At 47.1% G+C, this 23302-nt stretch overlaps 1 protein-coding gene across 1 annotated transcript; it reads left to right on the top strand.

The window, feature by feature from the left end:
• Positions 1 to 10079: 10079 nt before the first annotated feature.
• Positions 10080 to 23141, top strand: TGM4 (transglutaminase 4). The gene is made up of 14 exons (XM_064703364.1): positions 10080 to 10268; positions 13651 to 13830; positions 13965 to 14068; positions 14389 to 14518; positions 15141 to 15259; positions 16400 to 16507; positions 17060 to 17234; positions 17723 to 17861; positions 18129 to 18232; positions 19452 to 19703; positions 20355 to 20702; positions 21639 to 21808; positions 22161 to 22297; positions 22794 to 23141. The coding sequence occupies exons 1-14, from the start codon at positions 10253 to 10255 to the stop codon at positions 22933 to 22935; spliced, it is 2124 nt and encodes a 707-aa protein (XP_064559434.1). The 5' UTR covers positions 10080 to 10252; the 3' UTR covers positions 22936 to 23141.
• Positions 23142 to 23302: the final 161 nt, after the last annotated feature.

The following is a 23302-nucleotide window of genomic DNA, read 5'->3' on the forward strand; positions in this document are numbered from 1 at the left end:
GACTATCTCAAAGCTGACATTTCTTTATTACAGTCATTGTTGGAGGTCAGGGTTTAGGAGGTGTTTTTCCGGAAGTGGAACGTGTGCAGAAGGTGTGAGCAGCACTTTACTTTGCGGTGCTCCCTTTAAGGCGGGTGAATATAAACCAGGGCTGTAAATTCTCTCATAAATACTTGAAGGTGGGAACGGAAGGAAGTTTTTCACCAATTCCCATGGTAAGGAAAGATTGCCAAGCAGGGTTCATTTTATGGCAGAGTCCCACCCCTCTTGTGTACGCAAGAGTTTGGCCATGTCTGCCAGTGGGGCCAGGGCTGCAAGAAAAATTGTAATCAGTGTTTTTCAAAGCAGTGTACTTCTGGTAAACCATTCCTGTGGGATCATCCAAAATGTGGCTGAAGGTAATTACAAAAAAACAGAGGGGGATTTCCAATATAAAACTGTGTCCAAAGCTCAATGGCTGATTTTTTTTATTCTTAGGTATTTTAGACCCCCCCACACACACACACCCCCACCCCAAAATAAAGCAATGTGAGAATAACAAATGAGCTGTGTTTGACAAGTCAGTGGTTCAGATGTGGTGGACCTTGTAAGGTGGCTGAAGATCATGGCCAGCTCCAGGACCTTGGTTTACCAGGGTGGGAGGTGAGTTACCTTATGTGGGAAGTACAGCAGTGTGCATGCGTGAAGTTTTTGCTCAGTTGAGGTGAGGTATTATTAGAGAGAGTCTTGGGCACATGTTTCCAGTCAAATTCCGGCAAAATCTCACAGAAACACAATGCTGTATCTACAGCACTGGTGGATAAGAGCAAAGCCATGGATGTTGTCTGCCTGGGCTTGTGCAAAGCATTAGACACTGTCCTGCACAACATCCTTGTCTCTAAATTGGAGACATGGATTTGATCCCAGGCACACCTACAAGCTGGGCTGAGACATGACTGACAGCAGACTTGTGGCAAAGGACTTTAGGGTGGTGGCTGACCAGAAACTCAACATGAGCCAGCAGTGTGGGCTCGCAGCCCAGAAAGCCAAACAAATCCTGGGCTGCATCTAAAGGAGTGTTGCCAGCAGGTGGAGGGAGGTGATTCTGTCCCTCTGCTCTGCTCTCGTGAGACCCCACCTGTCGTGCTGCATCCTGCTCTGGTGCCCCTGATGTAGGAGGAACATCCAACTGTTGGAGCAAGTCCAGGAGGCCACAAAATTGAGGAGACTGGAGCATCTGCCCGAGGAAGACAGGCTGATTAAGTTGGGGCTGTTCAGCCTGGAGAAGAGAAGGTTGTGTGGAGACCTCATAGCAACCTTCCAGCAACTGCAGGGGGCCTACAGGGGAGTCAGAGAGGTACTCTTCATCAGGAACTGCAGTGATAGAACAGGGAGTAATGGGGACAAACTGTAAGAAGGAAGATTAAGGTTGGATAAAAGGAAAGAAATCTTACTGGAAGAGGTTGCCCAGAGAAGCTGTGGATGCCCCATCCCTGGCACTATTCAAGGCCAGGTTGGATGGAGCTCTGAGCATCCTGGTCTAGTGGAAGGTGTCCCTGGTCCTGCAGGGTGTTTGGAGCTAGATTATCTTTAAAGTCCCTTTCAACACAAACCATTCCATGATTCTCTCACTTCCCAAGTGTTGGTTGTAATGAGTCTTTCCTGCACCTACCTCTCATTCCCAAACACAACACTTTGTTTTTCAGCATCTTATTCATCATCAGGCATGGCCATACCATGTCATACTTTTAAAGAGTAGAAGAAGCATGTGCATGGTTAACAGAAAGGCTCACAATGACGCTCAGGAAGATTCAAATAAGAATATTTGAATTAATGGTGGGAAGCAGAAACAGAAGAACAAGAAAAAATGTTGTATAAACAAGGTCCAGGAGTATTGTATTCTAAGGTAAACAGTCTCTCATATAACTTTACAAGGAACAAAGCCAAATAAAAATACAGTTTCAGTTGAACCATAAACCATAATTTGACTGATTAGATAAGGAAATATAGATAAAAACTTCTAAATGTCCCTGTTGTCATTGACAAGGAGTCACTGAAAGTTTGTACAGCATCTCAGTCACAGCATATATTGAAATCACTTGAAGGACAGTATGTTTGCATAGGTGATAATTATTTGAAGTAGATGCAATAAGTAAGTTTGGTAGCTTGTTCTGCCAAGTTTGTTATATTCAAAATTTTCAAGGAATTTGACTCAGTGCCCTCTGCTGACCCTTCAGAGACATTAAATTATCACATTGCAAGAATGTCCCACATGCACACATAATTACATGATCTTGCAAGCAGTGGGGTGTTTTTGAAGAAGGAAGTTCTGTGACACAACATGCCAGAAGAGTGGCTCTGACCTTGTCTGGCACAGGAAAAAACATGAAATTAGGAATAAATGGGTACTAATTCTGACGTGTTCAGGGTGCTCTTCTGCAGAAGAGCAGCAGCAAATCTTCATTTTGGGGATCTGAGAGGTGCAGAGGGAAGTTGCACAATATAGGCACTTATCTGCAGCAAGTGGTGTGGTGCCTGCAGCTCACTTGATCTTGGAGAAAAATCTGGGGTGAGCTCAGATCAGTAGTAAAAGCCTTTCCAGGAGAACCAGGACTTTGCCCATAAGAATCAAGTGTGTGGAGTGTTGTGCCCTGTGACTTTTTAATGGAAAGAATTGAAGAAGACAACATTCCCAAGAATATTGTCCTTCCTGAGGACAGAACAAAGTACTTTAGACTGTAAAATAACACCTTCTTCCTTTATGCTGTTGGGCTGTGTGTTTCAGCACCCTTTCTAAGTCAGGTCTCTTTCCAGGTATTGAATACCAAAAAAAGGTCAGCAACTTGCTTGTAAAATCTGAGATGGGGTCCTGGGCCATGGGCAGGGAGCAGGGAGAAGCCCTGTGGGTTGGGCAGGGGCAGCCAGTCCTAGTGGGGCTCTCAGAGTCCTAATGTAGTCAGTGGTTCTACCTGGAGGGTTTTATCCAGTGCTGGACCCCCAAATTCAGGAGGGGTGTAGGAAACTGATCTGGCTCAAGGATTCCAAGATGGCATGGGCCTAGGAGGAGAGACTGAGGGATGTGGGCTGGTTGGAGACAAGGAAGGCTCAGGCTGACCCAATTAGCCTTTGAAAGGAGTTCCAGAGGCAGCACAGAAATGGCCAGTACCAAACAAGGTAACGGACACAGGTTGTCTCTTAGGACTTTCAAGCTGGCCGTCAGGGGAAAAAATGTCACTAGGAGGTTAGTTGCCTATGCAGGCAGCTGGGTCTCTGCCCATGGAGGTTTTCAAGACTCAGCTAGACAGAACCTCAAGTGACTCAATCTAGTGTTGGTGACCATCCGGTCTGGGCAGACAGATGGATTTCCTGTGACCTAGGGGCCAATTTCATGATTACCACCATCTATAACTGGAAACTGGTTTGACCTTCTGCCTCCATGTTTAGTAGTTCCCATTAAATCCTGCTGTGCCACAGAAAGGAGGTTCCCCCTTGAGGCACCATGCAGACCTGGGCTGCCAGAGGCTTGTACTCTTGCAGTGTTAGTCATGGCTCCCAGGGCTGGGCAGGGCTGACCAGCTGCAGCTCCCCAGCGTGGGATGCCCAGAGGGATGACCGGGAAGCTGTGTTACTCCATCCCCTGGCTGTGTGCAGCACCACAGTGACCCATGGCCAGCAGCAGCACTTGGTACACACAGGAGACTGTTTGCCCTGGGAGCAGCCAACCAGCCAGCCAGCCAGCCATGCTATTCACTCTCCAACCAAGTTTTTTGGTTTCTGACTGTTTATTAACATTATTCATTGTTTCAATTTTCCCCTTGAGGTTTAAGGAAGGGTGTCTTTGAGTGGCGGTACTAATTGCCAAGATTTCCTAAGCAGCTCCCTTCATGCCCTTGAAGTCCTGAGGGATTGCTGGGTTAAAGCCTGAGGAACTCCTGGGTGGGGTCTCCCACTCCTATTTTGCTGAGGGGAGATGATGCACACCCTGCTTAGCCCCTGCACAGGTTTTGCAGAACACAGAGGCTCCACTGCACCCTGAGGGGATAAATCCATGGCAATGGAAATAAGCAAGAGGGAAGGGCTGCAAGGAGTGGTAGTAGGTGGGGTGCTATAGATGGTGCCACCACTTTTTGTACATTTTGAACCTGTTGCTCAGTTTTCCTCATTTTCCTCACTGTGAGCCTGTGAAAGGGGGCGCTGCCTGTGGGACTCGGGGCTGGGGCTCGGCCGTGTGAGCAGCTCGGGGCCTCCCTTGGCACAAGCAGAGCATCTCTGGTTTTGCAGCGAGAGGTGAGAGTTGGACAGCTCTGCTTGGCACTGGGACCTGCAGTGTGCAATGTCTGAACAGCAGCCAGGGCTTCGACCCTAACTGCTGTCAGTAAATTAAGGCAACACTTAGGGAGAAATGAGCAGTGCCCCCGGGAAGGATGAGTCATTACAAATATATTTTCTGATGCCAGTTGACTGTTTCCTCATCCAGATAGGAGGTGAGTTAAGTGACTTTTTCCCTTCAGGACACTCCAGTGTTAGGCAATCACAGGCATGATTCTGCTAGGAACCAGTGTTGCATGAATATGCTTCCTAGAAAACCCTGGTAGTCATGGAGAGGAGCATCATGAGCTGCTGTGAAGGACAATAGCCTGGATGCTGTGACAAGGGGTGGATGGGAATACTCTGGCTTGGTCGTTTTCCAGGGCAAATAGCCACAGATCCCTTGGCTCAGTCAGTCCTGCCATTCCTGGAGACTGCCACTTGATGGATGCATTCAGGGATGGGAGAAAACATTTGGACCTGCTGTGGTTTTCGTCTGCTCTGGTGCAGCACTGTGCAGGACCATCTCCTCCCTGCAAACTTTGGTCTAGGAAGTTTCTCCCCACCACGTGACAATTTCAGTTGCCATGCTGGCTTTTGGGAATGCAGCATGGCTCAGTGTGACCTGTAGTCTGCAGACCATGTACATCTTGATGTGTGTAGACACACACCCACACAGACAGGTGGGAGAAGCTGTTACACCTCCCCTGCAGAAAGAAATGTTACTCGAAGACACTGGCATGCAAGTTTCTGTTTTCTCACTTAAACATTTGCAACCTAACACATATCCTGTAGGTGGGAAGGTATTCTTTCAGTATTTTCCTTGTTCGCTGGAGCTGTTTTTAATACATGGATAAACTATTTTATCCCTGATTCAATATTTGCATTGTTAATTTCCTTGCCCTTACCATTTATTTTTTGCAGCCCTCTTTTGCTTTATTTTTCCTCGTACCTTTTCATATTGTTTGCTTTAGGTGTAGGCTGTGGGTATGTGTTCACACTGCAATCAGTCAGTGTGGTCATACATGCAAGCAAGTTCATGGGTCAGTGGCAGTAGGGTGGATACAGCCCTGGAATAACTACACCCACCCATTAGTTGGACCCTTTTCAAACACACACTGTAGGTTATGGGATGGCATGGTGAGGGCGGTCCTTCTCCCCATTTCAGGTCTCTGGATGGGATGAAGGTGTGAGGAGGGAGTTAGCAGGCTAGGGCCATTCAGACTGCAAAACAGACCATGGTGCTCAGCCAGGGGCTGAGAAGACCATAAGTTGCATGGAGAAAGTAAGCTAGAATAATGGAGAAGGTGAGCTGTCAATTGTCTCCTCTGAGGACGGGCCACAAGGGAAGCCAGCAAGCGTCAAAGCCAAAGGAGCTTCCTCTTCTTGCAGTGTGTCATTTGGATGAGGAACTCCTGCCTGCAGGAAGCAGCAGAGGCTAGCTGGCTCATCAGGTTCAAAAAGTGGGCAAATATTTTTAAAACATGACATGATGGAGATCTTTCCTTGTAATTTATTGCTCAAAATTATACAGTATTTTGCAGAGAAGCAGAAGTACCTTATGTTGAGTTGTTTTAGACTAATACATAATATCTCAGCACTGGAGCACGCATATTTCAGTGTTTCCAGTGCAACAGTTGTACTGGAACTGAGGGTCAAGAAGTCATAATACTGAAATTCCAGGTTCAGCCTTCACAGGTTGTTGCTCCATATATCTGGACTGATATTGCAATTTTGCCTTTTGCACCTTTGCCAGGAAAGGGATCTTAAAAAATATTTTAACATCGTAGAATTCTGGCTTGCTCTTAAAGCAGCTCTCTCTTTTGCCAGTGGTCTAAAACCTCCGGTTTTGGGCCCACAGAACGTCTCTTTCAGGGCAGGGAGAGTATTTTGCCTGAGTAGCTGTAAGTCTACGTTTGATATATGTGGAGGAATCCGTCTTTGCCTTCTTCAGGAGCAGAGCCCATGGGTGGTGCTGGGTTGGGCACAGGGTGATAACAGTTTTCATTCCTTCTGCAGGTAAATGCCCAAAGCCAGTCACCTATATCCCTAACTTAGGTCCAAAAATCCTCTTTCAGCATTCAGTTGGAAGGAAGGAGTAGGGCTTCCATGACTCTTGTGTGTCCCTTACAACTCAGGGTAGTCTATGACTTCACGATGCTGTGAAACAGTGGAATTTCCATAATAATTATACTGGCATCAATCACTTCTCTGGTATTTGCCTGTGAGAAACTCATTACCAGATACCTGGGGCCGGATGACCTGGAATCAGTTAAGATCTGGGCTTGGCCATCTTTCATCAACCCCTGACGTCCGAATGCCTACCACAAGCTGGCTCATGTTGGATTAGAAGTGAATCTGCCTGCTGGATACATGGGATGCCCTGTGGGCACAGACCACTGTCATGGTCCATGGTCAAAGTGTGTGAGTGAGAAGTGATCAAATCAATGCTCCTTTCAGAGTAACTGGCACGCCAGGATCATTGTGTGGATGTGATGTGTCTCAATACTAGGACATTCCTAAAGACTGAGGTACATCTTAATGAAATTGTGAGAGCAGGACCTACGTAGCACCTCAAATCCAGTTCCAATCACATGGACCAGATCCTCAGCTGTTCTTCTGTGCTTTTTTTGTCTTTGACACCCCCAAGATTTCTCATTACTTATCACTCCCTAGGCTGTGATTCAGGCAGGACTCAACACCTACTAGGTGGTGCACGTGGGAGCAGTCCTGCTGTGGTCAGTGGAGGACATCTCCTCACCATGGTGCCATCAGGACCCAGACAGGGGCTGTGTCCATGTGTTCCATGCCAGATGCACTGCTCACCCTCTGACACCTCAGAGCAACCCCGTGGGAAGGCTGAGATGATGAGTTCACCTTTTCAGACCGCCGAAAAGGAAGCCTTTTCATTTCTTATTTATTTTGAGTATTACTCTGACTAGACATAGAAAAAAAACCCGACAAAACAAAATCAACTTGAAGCCTCGGGTGTTTATAAAAAATGTGGCTCAGTAAATTGCTGTTATAAAGGGCAGCTTCTCATGGGGTTGCAAATGAATGAAAACATTAAGCTAAGGATTTGTCTTTCGTATTTGGCATCAATACCTGTGGTCATGCTCTGGAAGTTTGACTTGTTTTGTCATTTTTGATACACAAAATAAACAAAACCTGAGACAAAAGACAAGCTTGCAAATAGGGGAGCAGCCACTGGGGAATTTTATTTTATTTGTTTGCCAGCTAATTTTATTTCTTGTGCCAGCTAATAAGGTGACCTTGTAACAGACAGATGTAGATAAGGCTGACCGCCTCTGTTGTCTTATTTTGCAAGCTGGGAAGTAAGTTGCTGAAATTATTGGGAATAGGGAGATTGCCTGTGGGGAAAAAAAAAATCTTCTCCTACTGTTAATTAAAAGAGTATAGTTTTATGAGAAAGATTGAAGTGATTAATGGTTAAAACTGTTTGGGGGTAAAAAATTGAAATTAAAATGGGCTTTTTCATTGCTTCACCAAGAAGAAAAAAGCCATGGAGCTGAACCATAGCCAGCCACTCTGATCAGCAAAGACAGGAGGTTTACCTGTAAAAAGATAGAGATCATCTGCTGACAACGTGAAAAAACTTGAAACCACATCTTTTAAAAACATTCCTGTAGTTCAAGCTGAAATTCCTCTTCTCAGACCTTGCCAACAACTCCTGGAGAGTATTAGAGTTCAATGGCCTTTCCTGGCAGGGCAGGCTGGTACGAGCCAGGGGCGGGAGGTTGTGTTGGGAGCGTGGTACCATGCGCCAGGTTTAGTTTTGTTGAATTGAGATACTACCAGTGTGTAGAGAAAGATAATGGGAGTAGGCTAGATCAGCAGCTGCACAAAGCAAAAGGAGAACTGAAACCATGCCCCAATGGCCAAACCTCCCCCCCAAAAAAGGTCAGCCACCTTCCAAGATGGAGTAAGTTCAAAGGTGGCAGGGCAGGACCCACATCCATGTAATTTTTACAATCTTTCCTTGAACTCTGAGGTTTAAAGTGAGGGTCAGGACAAGCACACTGTTGTAATCAAAGTTTTGCAAAACTCCACAGGACTGGAAGAATGACTTCTGGTAAATACATGCCCTGCTTCACTTGCTCACCCTCCAGCACAAATATAGAACATGTTTTCAGAAGCAAAGTGTTACCAATATAAATCTGTTCCTGTTTACAAAAATCTGTAATTTTGCTGTAGGACTATTGTGTCATTTAAGATTTAAGATGCCTCCAACCAAGCATAGAATGATGTATAAAACAGGTTGAGACTGGATTAGGAAACTACTGTCAGTGACTTCAGCTGATGTGGATTACTCTTTCTGCAGTTAAGTAAAAACCAATAAGATATATCATAAATGTTCAGATTACACGCATTACTGGTTATGTTGTTGTACTGACATTCCGTGTATACTTCACTTCATCCCATACTGCTCCTAAACAAAAATGTCTTTCACCCCCTAGGAGGAAGGAAATGCAGAATAAAAAGGACACGGAAAGGTAAATCAGGGCTGCAGTGTTTTTGTCAATAGTGAAATACGCACTTGCCAGCGCATTGTCTGGTGCTGAATGCTGAGTGATGCTCCGTCTGCTGAGAACATTGGTGGTTCCAATGTTCTTGTTCATCTACAGATGTCCAGTGAGATTAGGGATGTGTGCTGAACCCTCAGTGCCCTGTGGTGCCCTAGTCATGCTCTCAAGCAAGGACACCCAACATACACCTGCCAGCAAGCAGCGACATGCTCGGAGGGTGGTATCTGCTAACTCAGCTCCACATTTGCACCAAGGGAAACTGTCCTCCCAAAAAGAAATACCTGCTTACCCAAACCAGCGGAGAAAAGTCGGTGCCTTTGAAGGCTTCCAAAGAGAGATCTTATTTAGGAAGAACCCACATTTAGACAGGGCAGCCTTGCAAATAGAATTCTACCTTGCTGAATCTTGGGCAACTCCCATTGAGGGGGGGCATCAGGAGGCTGAGGCTGCTCCCACAGCTGAGCCACCTCTAAGTTTCTGGGTGCCTGGGGACATTTGTGTCTCTTTCTGGACACTGTGCCCATGTCACTGGTGGCCTGTATACCACCAGCTCTCCTCTCTGTGGTGTAGGCTCATCTCTCCATTTTTGGTCGCCCTGAGGACCAGGGTGGCAGTGGGGCATGTGGGGTTCAACCATGTCCTGGCAGAGACCTTTGTCAGAGCTGCCAGCAAAGAGCAGCCAGCAAACAGCTCCTGTTCCATCACATTTCTTTCTCCTCCTGGACATAGCCTGATTCTCTTCTTTCCCACTCAGTGCTCCCACTGGGCTGTGTCCCTTGAGGTCCACCTCATCCTGTGGGGAGGGGGCCAGTGCTAGGATCCTTCAGCTTTTCAACCCAATGTAATGGGTTGAACCCAATGTGTAAATGCTGGATTTTAGCCCATGGCTCCAAGTATTTCTGTCCCAAATGTGATGACAGAAACCTCATTAACTTATAAGCATGTTAGACTGGTCCTAATGGGGAATTCTGTTCTCCTAAGGATTAAATGTTTGTGTGCCTCCTTGTAAAGTTAGCCCTGGAGTTGCAGTCCTGGTGACCTGGATATTAGGGCATAGGTGAATTCTTGTTACTCACCTAGCCCATGATTTTACTGTTTGTCAGTGAAGGGTCTGTCCACTTGTCATCTGATTATGCAAATTCACCTTCCATGTGAGTCGGGATTTAAGTTTCGCTGTTTTTCAGGGTCTGACTATGTGCAGAGGGAGTTGTAGTCTTTTTTTTTTTTTTCCACGGGAACTTCCTTTCTCGAAACACCACCCCTTGGCAGTGGACCTGCTGACACCTCAGAGCAACACACAGATAAAAAGGGCAGCCTGTCTTCCTTCTCCACACTCAGAAGCAAGTGGCAGAGACTGCTCAGGTGTTTGGAAGCTGCTGGCACTGCAAGCATCTCGGGTAGAAACTCTGACAAGAACCATGTTCAGCAACACTGGTGAGTTCTTAATGCTTGATGTATGTTAGGTGTGAAGTTTGGCAAGTCTCCTGCAGGGAGAATTGCAGCTCCAGAGGTTTTCAGCTCTCTGATTGCTATGGGTGACACCTTGAGGAAAGAAGTTTTGATGCCAACGCTGCTCACAGGGGATCAGTTTGCTCTAGCTGTGCAAATTCTGTTTTTGACAGATTGGTAAACTAACTGCAAGACACAGCTCATTTTTCATCACTGTTCTTCAACCTGTAGACATCTGGTTGTGTCAGTGATAAAGGAAAAGAAATGCAGCTCTTTTAAACGTGTTCAACATCAATGTTAAAATAATTTCTTTCTTTCAGGCTACTTTATCATGTAGATTATTGCTCTTTAGTGATGGCTGATAGCATCTGAAGGAAGTTTCAAAATAACCAAAGGGAGGATTTATTTGGGCTTGAGCTCTGTCCCATGGCTGTCCTGCCTGCCCTGTTGTCAGGAGTTCCTGCACCTGCCTAGAAAGGTGCCTGGGTCACTCCTGCAGCAGCTGCTGAACCAGCACCACTGCCCAGCCCAGCCCCAAAATGCCCAGAACCCCTGGGGTTTGGGATGCAGCTGAGCAGATGCCCATGTGGGCTGGGTGGAGCCCCAGCAGAGTTGGGAGCCAGGTCTCCATGGCTCTCAGGAGGGGAGGGATGTTTTAACACTGCTCTGAGTCCCTCAGTCTCAAACCTCTGTGCTCTGAGTGCGTATGAGTTGAAATTTTCCAAGAAGTCTTGGACTGCAGCATCTTTGGGATGTGATCTCACATCTCTGGGATGTGCATGAGTGTTTGCCTGGAGGCTGGGCAAAAATCAGGAGTAAGCGCAGGTATCCAAATTATGCTCTCTCTTGAGAAACTGCTATTTTCATCCCAATTCCCTTCTGTCATTCTGAGCAGCCCTTGTTCCCACTGAAGCCAGACATACTATAAGTACCCTGCTCCATGTTGATAGGTTTTTTTAAACCCCATCACCTACTCATCATAAGGGAAAGAAGGCCCCACATACTTACCAGTGACAAGGTACCCATCTTTGATCACTCTTCTCTTGAAGCTCTGAACATCTCTCCAGGCAGGCAGTGATGCAATGGGGCTTGTGGGTTAATGTAGAAAGGAGATTATAAAGGATAAATCATAGAAATAGGCAACAAAATACTGCCTTGTTTTTTTTTTTTCTATTAAGAAAAGAAAAGAAATCTGACAGGATTTGAGGTTTGGGCTTGCTTCTGTCCTGGCCCAGGAACGAGCACAAGCAGGACTGCCTCTCACAGCCTGAGCCTCTGTCCTGCATGTTCTAGGTATATTCAGCTCTTCTGTAAATCCTGAATTTCCGTGTTGGCACACAAAGGTGCCTGCAGGCAGCCAGACTCAGGGTGTGTGGGGGCCCAGCTCCATGCCCAGGGCAGGAAGCAGGGCAGGAAGACAAAAGCAGCAGGTGAGGGCTGCCCAGGGAAGGCAAGCTGTGGCCAAGCCCCCTGGGATGTGGTGATGGGTGCGCCACTGGCTCACTCTGAGGCATTCCTTGGCACAGGACACCGTGCCAGTCAGGTCACAGGGTATCGCAGGTGTGTTTGCACAGGAATAAACACTGCACAACTGACGGGCAGCTGAGTGGAGACAGGTCTTTGGCACAGTGCTCAGCACGGTCAGGCCGTGTTCTAGGGCAGCTGTTGTCAGTGATTCTTCCCTGTGCATCCTCAACAGCACTGCTGATGTCCAGAAATGGGGTGGATATGCAGTCCCTAAGTTAAGAAATGCTGTATAGATGGATTTCCTTGGGCCCTTTCCTACAGTTATCCTCTGTGTTCAACTCTCATGTCCCTTTGCATCCCTCTCCCAGGACCAAGGCTTTCTGGTGTCTTCTCAGCCCAGCGCCAGGGTTTTCCATAAAGAACAAGGTTGAGCAACTTTAATGTTTGGAGCTTTCTTAATGCTGAGGAAGATGCACTTCCTCTTTGTCCTCAAGAGGGTTAAGTAGCTACCTCCAGCTGAAATTTTTTGACACAAATGCACACACACCCCATTGCGCAAAATGTCAGCCCAAGGCTGGCTACTGGCATGCTGCAAGCAAACAAAAAAGCACTCAAATATGAAGCTGGTTAACAAAAGATGCTGGTCAATTTTAAGTCTATTTGTTGTGCCAATTATATCTGGTATGTAATGAAGATAAATATGGTATATATATTTACAAAGAAGAAATACACAGAGATATGGTGGGGATCCATGGGTGGTTGGTTCTGTTTACTCAGGGCTGCAGTCGCTGCACAGGTTGCAGTAAGAAGTGTGCTGCTGATTTCAGCCTGCCCTGGGACTAGTCCTGCATGTGGCATCTCTCACGCCACACTAGCTACCAGCAGATTCCAGCCTCTTCTGTGTTAGGGATGGTTCTTGTTGATAATAACATTGTTGCCAGGTACCATGCAAATCTGTCAAGACATTTGGTGAAATAATCTCTTCAACCATTATGCTTTTGACTTGCTAATATCAAAGTTACCGTAACCCGTTTTTGCCTCTCCCATGTCTTCATCTGAATCACTCATGAGAAGAGTGCTTATGAGGTATTGTTACTCCCTGCTGTTCACACAGAATTCATCCTTTGAGGATATTTGATGGGCAGGTACAAGACATAAACGCTCCTGAAGAAATACAGCTCAGCCACATTCCAGCATGCTCTGGCTTTTCTTGTCACAACTGGGCAGCCTGCCAAAGCCTGATGCAGTGACCCCCAAATCTCCATCATTGTTCAAAGCTGAGGGCTTTCTTTTTGCTCAGGTGTAGCACTAGGTTGTGCCTCTCGGAGTTCCACTCCTATGCTACAGCCCTGAACCACTGGGCACAGAGATGCTGAGGCTTTTCCTTGCCCTGATCCCATCCAGAGTTGCAGGAGAGGAGGCAGTCATTTTAAATATTGTGTCTTAAAAATCAGCTGCTGTGTTGGGAATGAATGGGAGCAAGGCATTTGCAAGGGATTCTTGCTGGGGAGTGAATATCTGCTGAAGCCAAATGGGAAAAGCAGCCCCCCTGAAGGGGAGCAGTGCTCTGTGGTGAGTGTTCTACAGCAACCCATCCAGATCAGGGACAAGTTCCTGCCTTGCCCTCTGACTGTCTGGCCCTGAGCTGCTGTAACATGGTTCTGCCTCCTCCTTCTCCCTCCATGTCTGCCCAGGGGGTCTGAGGTTCACCTCTGGGTAGTTTCTGTAAATTGTTTAAATTTTTTTTTAATATTTGATTTGATTTTATATTGTATTTTGCTAGATCTCTTGTTACTCTAGATATTTTGATGACTCACCGAGCTGCATTAAGAAAAAGAAAACTGTTTTTACTGAGAAAATCACCAACTCTTCTTTCTCCTTTCTCCTGATGTTTTTCCAGAGAGCAGTCTGAAGGTCACTGGGGTTGACTTTCTGAAGAGCCAGAACACGCGGCAGCACCACACGGATGGGTACAACATCCAGAGCCTGGTGGTGCGGCGCGGGCAGCCCTTCCAGGTGCAGGTCAGCCTCAGCAGGGAGCTCAGGGCTGCCGACAAGCTGACCCTGCGCTTTGGCATCGGTAAGCAGGGTCCCTCTGCGGCCACCAGGCAAAGCCAGAGAGCCCCAGGAGCATCCAGCTGCCTCTTCCTGGCACTGCACAGGCATTGCAGACCTGTGCAACCCTCACACATATTGTCTTGGGTTTGTTTCCAGGTGAAAGTCCAATGAAAAACAGGGGGAGCCTGCTGTCGCTGAAACCAGAGAAGGAGAATTTCAATGGGTGGAAAATCTCCATGGTTGAGAGGAAAGGCAAAGAGGTAAAGCTTGTGGGCAAGGGGCCCAATGCCCAGTACCAAGCCCATCAGAAGCTACAGAGCAAAGCATCCTCATACCCCCATCCTGCTTTCCTTTAGTTCTGTGATTTTAGATGAGCAGCAGCCTTGTCCTGCTTATTTCATTGATCCCCCCATGCACAGGCAGGCTTTGCTCTATCCCATTGCCTTCCCCTCTTTCCCCACAGGGATCTGCATGGCCCCCAGCTTTGCCACTTGTGCCAGCTCTGTGGCACCATGTTTGTGCCGTGCATGTAGCCATGGTGGGGTGTCCCTCATGCTGTCTCTCCTTGTTGTCTCCTCAGTGCCTGCTGTCCGTCACCAGCGCGCCCAATGCCCCTGTGGGAATATACAACCTGCAAGTGAAGACTGGCAGTAACATTTACAAGCCTGAAAAAGGTGTTGTCTACCTTTTGTTCAATCCTTGGTGTGAAGGTGAGTGGTCTTGCAACTGGGAGTGATAATTACTCCTAGTAGGGATTGTCCCAGATGGAATTTTGCCTCATATTTTCCCTATTCTCTTTCTTACATACATTGCTTTTTCCCCATAAAACACTGTAAGCAGCATCCTCATGGAGACAGTGGGAAGCTGGGCAATAGCAACGAGCCAGCTCCTCATTGGATATTCTCCAGTGCTGGGACATCTATCTGTCACATCTGTTTGCACCTCTGTATCATCCCTCTCTGTTTCCCTGATTAACTGAGAGAATTGTGTTGGCTTAAGATCCAGAAAAAATAACCAGAATAATAAATTGTGTGGTTGGTGGGCATCAGTTCCCCAGTTCTCTCTGCTGCTTTCCTAGTACTCCACAGTGTTCACTAGTAAGATTTTTGCAATAATAGAAGAGTGGTCACATAGCAATGGACCTACAGGGGGAAATTAAAGATTAGTCTTATTGGAAATCCTTTCATGATAGGAGCAAAAAAATGGGGATGCTGTATGGTCTTCTGTTGGCGTGAATGTTGCAGATCCTTGGTTATCCCAGTTTAGCTTTCCATGGAAGATTTCATACAGGGTGTGCAAACCACCTGACATCTGAGGGATTTTTTTCTGCAGATGATGTTGTCTACATGTCCGATGATGCAGAGAAGGAGGAATACGTTCTCAACGACACTGGCACCATCTATGTTGGGTCTGCATACAGCATCTACGACAGGCCCTGGAATTTCGGGCAGGTAAAACACAGCTGTCGTGTCAGCCCTATTGTCCTTCTTCATCCCTTCAGCATGGAGCCCATGAATAGCTCAAAGTGCTGGAATGACCCTGCCAGCTTCACTGGGAGGGCTCACCTGCTTAGAATAACCTGTGTGCCTATGTGTGTTCCCCACCCACAGCTGGAGAGTGGGGTTAAGTGGCACATTTATAATCAGATGATCCAACTCCCCTGGTAAAGGATGTGGAAACTGGGAACAGGATATTTCTGACTGAAAAAATTCCCATAAGGGAATTCCTGCTCTCATGCAACTGTAGGTGCTGTTAGTCAGCTAATGAGACATGGAGAGGGCTGATGGGGAAAAAAAAATCTGATTTACCTGTTGCATCATAGTCGGGAATAAAGAGGGTAAAATTACTGGCAGACATTATCACCTTTCAAGTGGTGCCTTCACTGACAACTGTGTGCTATCCAGACAGAAATCTCCAGCAAAAACCATTCAAACCTGGGGTTTTTTCTGTTTTGTTTTGTTTTGTTTTATAAATCCACAATTTTTGCAGGCTATCTGCAGAGTATGTATCTGCAGGGCATACAAAGCCCAAAGGTGCTCACACTGATGCCTTTACACTAAAGGGGCCAAAGGGCATCATCTGCAGGGCTGTTCCTATCCTAATATTTATCCTGCTGTTAAGCAATGAGAATTGATATTGATTCTGACAAGCTGCATTGGATCATATGTTTGACATCTTTGTGAACTGGACCTCAGGGAGCTTTATCAGCAATTGCTAATTATGAATCTTTGTTGTAATAATTAGCATTTACGTACCTTTCTTTTTTCCGAGGTTCATTTTGTGCCTATGTCAATAGACTAAATATCAGTAGAGATCTTAAAATTTCATTACTCTTGTGAGTAATTTGCAGAGTTGCAGGGAGTTGACGTTGGTGACTTTTGTGCACAGGAGTAAAGATTGCTGGGTCAGGTTCCAACTGTGTTTGCAAGACACTCGAGACAGCCTTTTGTCTTTCAAGGCTGGGTTTCATTTTAGCCCTTGTTTGGAGAGAACAACTTTGGGAAGGCCCACAGCCTTGGAAATTCAATATAACAAGCAAATTCTGTTTTAGAGCAGCATATAAAAATATCTCTGTTTTCTCCCCAAAACAGTTTGAGGAATTTGTCTTGGATGCCTGCATGTATCTGCTGGACAAAAGCAAGCTCAGCCTGGATCAGAGAAGGGATCCTGCACATGTGTCCAGAGCCATGTCTGCTTTGGTAAGCCTCTCTCAGTGAAGTGCTTTGCCCCTTCATATCTTCCCTTGTCCTTACTTGCTCTTCTTTCCCTGGGACCATGAATACCATTTCAGGAGGCATCTGAAAGGGATTCCTTTGGGAAACTGCAAGCAAAGAGACATAGGCGCTTTAGGGTGGAGGGAAAAGGCAAACAAAAATATAGCATGTTCCCATCTCCAAAGCTTGCAGCTGCCCCAGTGGTTGTCCTTCCTCATCAGCTGTGTTGGTGGGGCCAACACAAGGGTTGTGTTTTGGGTGGGTAGCCACTCTCTGTGCTGGGACCATTTTGGAGCCCTGTGGCCTAAGACACAGGATGCAGAGTTAATCTTTACTGCCCTGAGCAGAGCTGCCACCTCCCTCTAGATATCCAGGTGGAGTTTCTAACCAGGGGAGCCCCCAGCCAGGACCAGCAGCCTTGAGGGGTCCCACATGCCTGTGGAGCACCAGGGAAGCCACAGGGCAGGCAGAGACTGTGGAGTTTAAGCCTCATTCAGCCTCATCCCTTAATTTTTCTGCGTGTGTGTGTGGCCACAGGTTAATGCCAACGATGACAGCGGAGTCCTGCTGGGGAACTGGTCAGGGAACTACGTCAGTGGAACATCCCCTATGGATTGGATTGGGAGTGTGTCAATTTTGCAGAAGTACTACAAAACCAAGAAGCCGGTGCGTTATGGCCAGTGCTGGGTCTTTGCAGGAGTCCTCAACACAGGTGAGCAGTGAACATGGCCTGCCTCCCTTCTCTGACACCCCAATTACTGTGCTAGTAAGCCAAATCACTGTGCCTGTGAGCCACAGAGGTGCCAGGGTCTGTCTGTAAGGAGAGGCTGAGGGAGCCAGGACTGCTCAGACAGAAGAGAAGCCTTTGGGGGTGTGATCCTTGTGTGTAAATACCTGACAGGAAGGAGTGGGGCACAGACAGGCCCTTCTCATTGACACCCAACGTGGTGATAGGCACAGCCTGAAACATGGGAGGTTCTGTCTGAACCTGAGAAAACAGCTTTTGTCACTGTGAGGGTGACCAAGCACTGGCACAGAGAGGTTGTGGAATCTACATCCTTGGAGATGTTCAAAAGCCATCTGGATAGAGTCCTGAGCACCTGCTCTAGAGGAGCCTGGGTGGGCAGAGGGGTCAGGTGAGTGGATGCCTGCCAGGCTGAGGGATTTTGTGACCCTGTGTTTTGTCTGTCTGTGCTGCAGTCATGCGTTGCCTGGGGGTGCCATGCCGCTGTGTGAGCACCTTCGACTCGGCCCACGACACGGAGGAGAACCTGAGGGTTGATGTTTACCTGAACGAAAAAGGAGAAAAGCTGAACTCGTTGTCCTTCGACTCTGTCTGGTACTGCCAAGTGGGGCTAACAATTCCTATGCCCTGTGCTGCCTTGCAGTGCCCCATTTCCCAGCCCCAGCAATTCCTTTGAGAATTTCACTACTGCTTGGGGTTTGCTGCCCAGGAGGGAGAGAGAGAGAGAGAAAGCCAGGGGTTTCACAGGGTTACCTGCAAGTACCCATTAAATCTGCCCTTACTAAAGGATTAAGGGAGGAGACCGTGACTCTTCAGGCTGTAACAACTCACTCCTCCTCTTTCCAACCCAAATGTACTCAGGAACTTCCATGTGTGGAATGATGCCTGGATGAAGAGAACAGACATACCAGATGGGTTTAGTGGCTGGCAGGCAATTGATTCAACCCCTCAGGAGCAAAGTCAAGGTAAGATTTGCCTAGAAAGGCTCTTCTGCAACTCCTGGGGGAGACAGGGACATTTTGTGTGTAAAACATGCTTCCCAGTCAGCAAACCAGGTACTCCCCACACACAGCTCATGCACCAGGGCAGTGACACTGTGAAACAGTGCTCCTGCCCCCTCAGCCCAGGATGGAAGGAGCAGCATTTCTTGGCAGGCACAAAACCAACCATGTGGGAATGTGAATTTTGTTTCAGGGGTTAGAGGACATCTAAATCATTAATGTCATGAGCCTTTTCATTGGTAGATGAGAGGAGTGACCACCGAAACTCCCTGCACAGGTTCAGGGAATTTGAAGGTGGGAAAAACCCAAAAGGATAATCCTCAGGGAAGTGCAAAAAGTGGAATATTGCCTAGAGATCAAACACAGGTGTCTGGATGCAGCTGACTTAATAATCTCATACTGAAATTGGCTAAGGAAGAAACTTTCTAACACAATTTCGAAGTATTAGCTTCAAATTCATTATTACAGCACACTGAAATACCTGGAGGGTATTTCCTCTGATTGGGTGTATCATGAAATTTTACAACAAGGTATTTATTCCATTATGACCGTACATATTCATTAGAGTGAACTTTATGGCTAGTACATAAACATTGCTTCTTCTAGAACAAATTTGCTTGCATCTGCCTCTTACTGGAAGGCCTTTTATGGTCCTGGGGAGTTATCTGAAGGGGTCCCTGGTGGTCGTACTCACCAAGTACCCCCAGCGTTACAGATGACCTTCCTGGAACTTCTCTTAGGGCACGTGCTGTTGTTTCTTGTCACATAACATTTACACAAAAGCCACCATATTCATCATTATCTGTTTATGCACTGGTTCCAGCTATGTTTAGCATCCTGTGGGCCTACTTTTACACTATTTTATCTACTTTAAAACACATTGCTCGTGTTTGGTCAAGGCATTGTTATGTTCCGTTCCTTTTATCAAACTTAGCTCTGGCTTTCTAACCTTAAAATTATCTAAGTGAGGGGAAACATTCAAAAGCTCCTACCAGACCTTGGTCATCTATAAAAAATTCCTAAGCAGCTCTGGGATAAATGAGAGAGTTTGGAGTTCATTACTGAGTTGGAGGGCTGTTTACTGCTAAGCATCAACTGCCATGGCCACAGATTCTTGGTGGAGCAAAAACTGGAGCCACAGCAGGTGTTTGTGAAGGCAGCTGGTATCGAATGCCCTTTGCAGGTCGTTTCCAGTGTGGGCCCTGCCCGGTGAAGGCTGTGCGGGAAGGAGATGTGTACCTGCCCTACGACGCCAAGTTCGTGTACGCGGAGGTGAACGCTGACAGGGTCTACTGGGTGGTCAAGAAGGTGAACGGCAAGGATAAATACTTCAAGGTCGGCACGGAGACCCAAGCCATCGGCAAGAACATCAGCACAAAAGCCGTGGGGCAGAACAGGCGGGTAGACATCACCAAGGAGTACAAGTACCCCGAAGGTAACTCTCCCCATCCTCTGACACAGTGCCAAAGAGGAGACCCCCAGCTTGCAGGTCACCCCACAGCAGGTTTCCAGGAGAAAACTGCAGGAGCAGTTGCAGTGGCAAACTCGGCCTAAAGCCTGGAGACTCTCGGGAAGTAGCACTGCTCCCAGGCATCCTCATACCCGCAGTGACACCTATAGGCTGTTCCTCAGGGACACAAGCAAGTTTCCAGACAGTGAAAGAAATGGGCTGAGTGATGGACCTTGTGTCACACTGGCCTTGGCTTTATTTTTCATTTCTTCATTTTGTCTTTACATTCCCCCAAACCATTTTGGAAAACAGAAATCCCACATGTCCTTCTCACAGTTCTCAAGATCCAGCCATGTTGTCCTAGATTGTTAAAACCTTCTCAGTGAGGAGGGCAAAACTATCAGGCTGAAATATTTAAGAGTATCCATCCTCTAAATTGTCTCTTCCGGGAAATTCTTCCAGGCCAGAATGCTGCAGCTAGATTTGGTGGTAGCATAGACCAAGAAATTGTCCTAAGCAGAGGCTGGAGGTGCTCTGACATCCTCTCTGCTTATCAGTAAAAGCATAAATAAAGGGAAGATAGCTCTGGGTGAGGAGACTGAGATACAGCTGTCACCCATATTTCTCTTCATCCAGGCTCCAAACAGGAAAGGATGTCCATGCAAAGAGCTTACAGCTTCCTACGCCCTTCGGGGTTGATGCCTCGTTCAGGCTACGCTTCGACTGTGCAGGGAATAGGTGCCAACACCGAGCCTTTGGTCCCGAAGGAGCCAGTCACCAAGACTGGGCTCCACCTGGAGATAACCAATACAGAACCTTTGCATCCTGGCAATCCCCTGGAAATGGCCATCACAGTGAAGATCTCTGCTCCTGGGAACTGGACCGTTGACCTTATTGGCTCCTGCCAGCTGCAGTACTATACTGGAGACGTTCAGGCCAATCTTGGAACTGTCAAGGAGATCATCACTCTTGAAGGCCCATCTGGTAAGCACAGAAAGCTTGCTGTGTTCTGTAGTCTAATTCACTGTGGCAGTCTGGGGTTTGTACTGGCTCCACTCTAGACCAGTGTAGGCCCTGTACTCTGTGAAGAGCAGAAACTGCCTGCCTAGAACCTACCTCCCTCTTCACTGCATTTGAAGTCTCAGTTACAGACTGGGATCCCTCTGTAGCAGGGACCAAAATATGAAGACCCTGCTGCAGCTTCAAGGAAGTGATTGGGAGTACATCAGTGTGGGCAGACAGAGGTTTTCATGGCATGAGCGAGGTGTGCTGAAGCATCTCCCTCCTGTCCTCACTGTCTAAACATCAAAGATGTCACCACAGGCTTTGTGTGCATCCATGTGGATCATATCCTTCACAGGATTTAGATGGCTGGAAGTTTCAGCCTTTTTTAGTTGTTCTGTTTGCCACTGTAATTTGGGTGGTGGTGATGCTGGTGAATGTTATTTTCTGAATTCTTTGCCCAAGCAAATTCCCACTTCACGACTGCCTGCCTGGCTGATCCCTGGAGCTGTTGGCTGCTGTGCTGTGCACATCTTTGAGTAACCTGGGTTGTATTTTTGATCCCAAGCCATGTAACTGAAATTACCTAAACAAGAGATTAACGAGTGATAAATAATTAACAATCCTTGCTGATTCCTAGCATGAATCACTCTCAAAAAAAAAAAATCTTTGCTGTTGATGAGCACTGAGTGTTTTCACTCATATGCTGTTGCTGTCAGCAGGGCAGGACACAAAGGTAGCTCCTTCCATGGGCTGCATGTGCCAGGTGCCACCCCCTCAGCCAGGGCTTCCCCCTGCAGGGACTGAAGGGAAAGCAGGAAGGTCTCAGCAAATACGGCTCATGCCACATCCTGCCGACTTTGCCACCCAATTCCTGGGCATGGGATGAAACACCAAGCTGTGTTTTCTTTCCTGCAGAGATGCAGATCCCCCTGAAAATAGCACCCGATGCATACATGAAGACACTGTCCTCCGTGGAAGATGAAGTGCTCATCCTTGTCACTGCCATTGCCGAGGTCAAGGAAACCAACGACAAACTCACCAAGGAGACCTCAATGAGATTCCAGTATCCTCCCATCACTGTCCAGGTGAGGCAGCTGCCAGCTGGGCTCTGGGAGGACAAGGGTTAAAGCTCTGCTCACTGCAGCACCACAGTGGTGCTAGCATTCCCGGGGGATCTCCCAGACAGCTGCCTCCTAGGATGTTCAGTTCTTGGCATCTTATTTGGCTATTCAGCATTCATTTGAAGGTTGAAAGCAGTCATGAAATCAAAGTTTTATTACTGCCCCATCTAACACAGTGCTTCGGGTGGGTGGAAAGGATATGAAGGGGTTGTCCCCTACCATGCTGGTGGTGAGCAAACCTGCAGCAGCTCTGGCATCTTTATTACCCCTCTAATCCCAAGTCTTTGGATTGTTTCTCTCTTTCCTCCTCTGCCAGATGCCAGAAACAGCCACTCTGTACAATGACTTCAACTGTGCATTCATCTTCAAGAACAAGCTGAATGTGACCCTGGAGAACTGCAAGCTGCTGGTGGAGGGCTTGGGCATATTTAAGATGACAACATTTGAGCTGGGGTAAGGAGATAAGCCAATGAAATTACCATGGCAGGACTCTGTTTGTTTTGTTTATTTTATTTTTTTTTAAATATCCTTGAAGAAGCAGTTAGGGGATTTGCAGTAAGAGGGACCTTTGCCAGCTGTGTTTGAAACTGCACCACATTTGGCCAGAAAGACCCACACAGCAGTTGACAGGCTCAGGGCAGATGGGCATGGCAGGGACTCCCCACATGATCCTGCTGTGCTGCCCAACATGTGTGAGCACAGCTGCTTCATTCAGAGCTGAATTTGGTGTTTCAGCAGTACAGGGAACTCCAGGAAAGGTCCCCAGGATCACTGGGACCACCAGGCATTACCACCATGCCAGGCCCCACTTGCTGCAAATTGGTCATGGGGGAAGGGGTATACTCACCCTAAACACATGCAGTGACTATTTCTTTAAGACAAATTATTCAAAAGTGGCAAAAAACCCGAATTAATGCTGAGACTATTTTGGTTGTTCCTTTGTCCTCAGGGACATAATGCCTGGCAGGATCATGAAGTCTGAAATAGTATGCACTCCGACAAGACTAGGAGAGAAGAAAATTGTAGCCAAGCTGATCTCCAACCAGATCAAAGGCATCTCTACAGAGAAGGGCATCTTCATCACTGAGTAGGATCAGTGCCTTGGCAGCGTGCAAATGTTGGCCTTGCTAAATGCATCTCATCACTGGGCACTTCTTGCCTTCTTGATTGCTTCACAGTTCTAAAGTAAAGAGCAAAAATGCCATAAAAGCTAAGGGAATTAAACTGCCTTAAGGGCACAGCTGCATTGATTGCAGTTAATTGTGTGATTCAATAAAGATGGTGAAAATTGACTGTGTGATTTGGTTTGGTGATGTTGTCACATTGGGATGGCTCTGGACCCATTGGGATGTTCCCATCTTCGACCAGGGATTGGAGCTTGTGTTGGTACCAGCTTCAGCCAGAGATGGGTGTGAGCTTGGGAGGGGCAGCAGTGCTGTGGTCCCACACAGAAGGACA

This window comes from Zonotrichia leucophrys, chromosome 2 (assembly GCF_028769735.1).
Source record: "Zonotrichia leucophrys gambelii isolate GWCS_2022_RI chromosome 2, RI_Zleu_2.0, whole genome shotgun sequence".
Lineage (NCBI taxonomy): Eukaryota > Metazoa > Chordata > Aves > Passeriformes > Passerellidae > Zonotrichia > Zonotrichia leucophrys.

Excerpts from the sequence above, each read along its gene's own strand:
- TGM4 (XM_064703364.1), top strand. Across the intron at positions 16,508-17,059 it reads CCAGAGCCATGTCTGCTTTG|GTTAATGCCAACGATGACAG; the intron begins GTAAGCCTCTCT and ends GTGTGGCCACAG. Across the intron at positions 20,703-21,638 it reads CACTCTTGAAGGCCCATCTG|AGATGCAGATCCCCCTGAAA; the intron begins GTAAGCACAGAA and ends TCTTTCCTGCAG.